Genomic DNA, 4,789 nt, shown 5'->3' with positions numbered 1-4,789 from the left:
TCCGTCGCCGTGTTACCTATGGAATTGGTGGAGAAGCCAAGCATATTTACCAACACAGAATCAAGTGGCAATTTCTGGAATGCAGGGTAAGCGTTTTGGTAGGTTGGATTTTGAATCATTCATGTACAAAATATCCTCCAAATGTCCACGTCTATTACATGCAGTTAGGAAACGATGCACAATACGGATCTTAGGTCTCTGGGGCCAGGCTTCTGTGGTTTATCTTTCCCTCTCTGCAAGTTCAGCTCTGTGTGAGTTTGTGTAAAGGCAGAAAAAGTTAAAACCAGCCTGATACGGAAGAATCTGTCACCACAGCAAGTCGAGCGTGGCCTGAGTTGCAGACAACAGTCTCTGCTCAAGGCCAGGACTCTTCCTTCTGTAGTTGCTTGTAAGTCATCAGGAACCAAAGGTGGGCTTGGGCAGTTGTAGCATTGGAATGCACGGTCCATGCAGGACAGCACGTCACCTGTCGCTCCATCCTAGAGGTGGCACTGTGCCGGGGGTTCCCGCTGTCATTTGTTGTAGGGTACACAAGCTGGTAGAATGACCGTCGCACAGGCTGGACCTGCCAGGGGTTCAGCCACATCACCTTCGAGTTCTGTCCAGGTTCCTTTTTCTGGACAATAACAGATTGTAGATGACTTGTAGGCACCCTGGAATGGCAGAACAGTATTTAGGGAAGGGTACTCAGAGCCGCTGAGCCAATGCCACTCTCCATGGCTATGCTGGGGAGTCCTCTGCTCAGCCTGAAACACTTCAGATGAACTCATTGGGCTTTCAGCTGGTGTATTTTACAGAAATATTCAGAACTGACATTTCAGAATCTTGTCGGTGTGGATGTGTGTGTGTGAGCATGCTTGCATGGACTTATTTGTGGAGAACAGAAGATACCCTTTACTGTTACTACTCATAAGCGTTCACATCTTTTTTAAGGCAGGATCTCTCCTGGGCTTGGAACTTCTCAAGTAGGGTAGTGTCTGCCTCATCTACTTCCCCAATATTTATATTAAAATTATAAGCCATCACATCTAGGTTTTTTTGTTTGTTTGTTTGTTTGTTTTTTGCTTTTGCGAGTGTTTCAGAGATTAAACTGAGGTCCTTATGCAGGCAAAACAGGACTTTACTGACAAAACTACCTTCCTGGCCCTTGTGATATATTTTTGATGGCTAGTGATCAAACTCAAATAAATACCTAGGACATCCTTAATGCTCAGCAATCACTTTTAAATAATTGGCCCCAAATGGGAATTTTTCAGTAGGTTTAAATTAAGGAGCAGAAAGGAGACAACTTCACATTTCTATTTAAATAGTTGAATAAATTTAAATAGAAGTTTAAATAGTAGATGCTAGATTGTTGTCTCATTTCTTTGCTTTTATTTATTTATCTATTTTACTGAAGAGAAGGGAGTCAAGATAGCAAGGCATTTTCAAATAGACTAAAAACATCTCCACATATTGATTTATTCATCTTGAAGAGGCCCCACAGCAAAAGAACAAAGGCTTTGGGCTTTATTCATTTTAAGGCTAATGCTTTCGTAAAATTTTCCTTCCCAAATCAAACATAGGCAACAAAGCCCCCCAAAACTCATGGTATTTTCTGATTGTACATTCTTCACGTCTGTTGGATGCAACTCTACTTTTGTAGTGGACAATTTTCTCCAGACAGCAGGCACATGTGTGAAAATATACGTTTATGTGTCAACTTATGTTTGCCTTTATAAAACTAACTTTTCCTCAAAAATTTATCACATACTCTTGCTTGATGAAGAAGAAATGAAACTAATGTTATTAGAACTCCGAATTGATGTAGTGAGACTAACAGAGATAAATAAGGCGATATAAAAATAGTTATCACTGGGAGACTACTGACACTGACCCGTAGGCTGAGGTCTCTGATGCACTCTAAAGATGTTGCCTCTTTTTTCAGATATTGAATTTTAATTTTTCTCTATCTTTTTTTTTTAAACAAAGCATATGCATAAATACAAGATTAAGACTATAAATAAATAATAAATAGCTTAAACCTTATCAGTTCCTGCCTAGCTTCCGGTCTGAAGAATGATATTGAATGACAGCACAAGCTGGTTATCGGCCATACCCACAGTGTGGGGTTATTTCTGGGTCACAAATGAGATCATTTTGCCAACAAGTCAGCGAACAAAAAGTGGGGTGGAGGTAATGTTCTAGATTGTGGTGATCTGTGGGACATGACAATGAAATGCGTGTGAGGCTTACTGGATCTTGATTCGAATGCAACATTATTTGTGTGGGCGTGAGGGGGAGGAGCCAATAGGAAAAAATTGAGTTTGGATGGATCATAAAGCAACTACTGTAACTTTCTGGGTGTGATAAATTGTAGTGTGTTTATAGGAGTGAATAACTTTAAAAAAGATAAACACTGAAACCCATAAGGTGAAGTAGGAAATCAGGAATTTGCTTCACATCTCTCAGTCAAACTTAAAAGAGTCTATTGATGACGGTGTCACTAGACGATTGGAAAAGGAAACTCACTGCCACTTCCGTTTTTGTTTATGTTTGGAATTTTTCAGGATGAGAGGCAGGATAAAAAGCAAATGTCATGCCCTAAGTAGAATTCCCTTTTGGTCAGAAACCTTTCAGACTTTCTTATTCAATTTCTACAGAATGCTCGGAAAATCATTTTGTTTTGGCTTTGAGCTGGAAAACAGGTTCACGAACACGTGGATGTAGCAGCAAGCTGGAGGCATGACCCCTGCTGTGAGATGGGTGACCGGGAAGCAGGCCATGTCTACTGCACCTATAACAGCTCTGTCCCCCTGCTCACTGTGCTGTACCACTGCATGAGAACCCCAGGTTCTTAAGGGAACACACCCCTGGGAAACAAAGCCAGCACACACGGGAGGAGGAAGGGAGAAACACGAGCACTTACCATACTCCAGCTGTAGCCCCCCACGAGATAAATGCTGTCGTCAAGCACCGCACAGCCGGGACCGCTTCGACCCTCCAGGATGGGAGTTTGGAGAATATTCCACTGGTCGCCTTTTGGGTCATAGCACTCCACAAGCATGACGTCAAGGTGGGAGAAACCTAAGTGGCAGGAGGAGGCAAGATGGAGAAAAGAGTGACTTTCACCATCCGCTTACAGGCTACTTGTTTTTAGAAGCAGTGCTGGTGTTAAGAGCTAACTTTGAAGATAATGCAACTGTGCTTTTGAAGACACAAGTGCATGATTTCACTGGTGGAAATGGGAGACGTCAAAAAACATCTAACAACAAATAAGTGAATGAACGAGAAAAAAATCTCAATAACTTTGGATGCTTGTGGATGAACGCAAATCAAGAATGCCTAAGCAGGTCTCATAAGGCTGATTACACAGAGGTAGACCTTATTAAAAAGATTTATTATAACATTATTTTAAAGGATTTAAGATGACAATGGTCAACACATCTAGCTTAACGGGGATTCATGCTTGTGTTTTTATAAAGGCAACATTGGCGAACATATGAATGAGCGAGAGAGCTCAGACTTCCACAGACCAAACTATATTGCTTTTCTTGCATATTTAACTCTCTCAGGATAGTTTAATCAATTAAAATTCATTCTTCAGGGTCATAAGCCTTTCCTATAATCTGACTACGTATATAAACAGCTTCAATGATGAGTGGAGAAGTTTTCAAGCATCAAGGTTTGGAGTTGGGTCTGTAAACTCTGAGGATCTTTCTCCCTTCCACTGCTCTTGAGTGTGTGTGTGTGTCTGTGTAAGTGTGTCTGTGTGATTGTGTGTATGTGAGTGTGTATGTGTGTATGTGTAATTGTGTAAAGTGCCTTGTGTGAGAATATGTGTGTGTGTGTATGTGTGTCTCTGTGTGTATTTAAGTATATGTGAGTGTGTCTGTGTGAGTTTGTGTAAATAAATGTGTGTTTAAGGGTGTGTGTGTGAGTATATGTGAGTGTCTGTGTCTCTATGTGTGAGTATATGTGAGTGTGTTTATGTATAATCTAGAGTGTAACCTCAGATGTCATTCTTCAGGTTCTACCCACTTTGTTTTTGGAGAAAGGCTCTGCCTTGTGACCATGAGGATTCCACTAGGGCCCAGAACCTACATTTTTCTTGGTGACCTTGTCACTACCCCAGCTATGGAAAAATCTAAGAAGTAGAATGAGAAGCACGGGGCTGTAATCATATCACTCAGGAAACAGAGGCAGGGGGATCATGGTTTCAAGGCCAACCTTGGCTACATAGTAGGAAAGAGGGGGCAGTAAAAATGATATTTTGTTTACTTAAATTCATGTTATGAATTTCTAGCTGACAATCTGTATGCATTAACTAATCTCTTGATTTTTCAATCATGGCTAAAAAGACAAATTCAAAGAATTAATTTTCATTGCTGAGAAAGCAGACAGGTTATTTCAGGATACTAATTTCTTACACAAAATAAATCACACAGGTGGTGTTTCAATAGAACAATAGTTCCACTACAAATTTTATATGTACTTAAAATGAGCATATGGCAATAATTCTAGATCTTGAGGTTTTTAGGGCATTGTTTAGGGGCATGTACACCTTCTCTATGCCTCATTCCGCACACACTATGGATGCTGAGTACAAGCCTCACAGAAGGATACCATCATTATCCCTCTTTTTTTTTTCATTATCCCTCTTTTATAGATATGCTGCAGTATGTGTCTTGAATGGGATGACACACCATTTATTTCAAACTAGCATTCAAGCAATAACTTTTCTTTGTCATTATTCCATCTCTATCTATCTATCTATCTATCTATCTATCTATCTATCTATCTATCTATC

At 40.3% G+C, this 4,789-nt stretch overlaps 1 protein-coding gene across 1 annotated transcript in view; it reads right to left on the bottom strand.

Annotated features, from left to right (window-relative positions):
* Positions 1-471: 471 nt before the first annotated feature.
* Positions 472-4,789, bottom strand: part of Klhl14 (kelch like family member 14) — a 102,127-nt gene continuing 97,809 nt past the window's right edge. The window contains exons 7-8 of the mRNA XM_055625626.1: positions 2,909-3,066; positions 472-653 (exon numbers count right to left, since the gene is read on the bottom strand). Coding sequence (XP_055481601.1) covers positions 513-653; positions 2,909-3,066 — 299 coding nt within the window. The 3' untranslated portion in view covers positions 472-512. The remainder of the gene's footprint in view (positions 654-2,908; positions 3,067-4,789) is intronic.

Source organism: Psammomys obesus, unplaced genomic scaffold (assembly GCF_907164565.1).
Source record: "Psammomys obesus unplaced genomic scaffold, mPsaObe1.curated_primary_1811, whole genome shotgun sequence".
In the NCBI taxonomy this organism is placed as follows: domain Eukaryota; kingdom Metazoa; phylum Chordata; class Mammalia; order Rodentia; family Muridae; genus Psammomys; species Psammomys obesus.
Note: the sequence above shows the minus strand (reverse complement) of the source record. Positions and strands in the feature narration are given on the sequence as shown.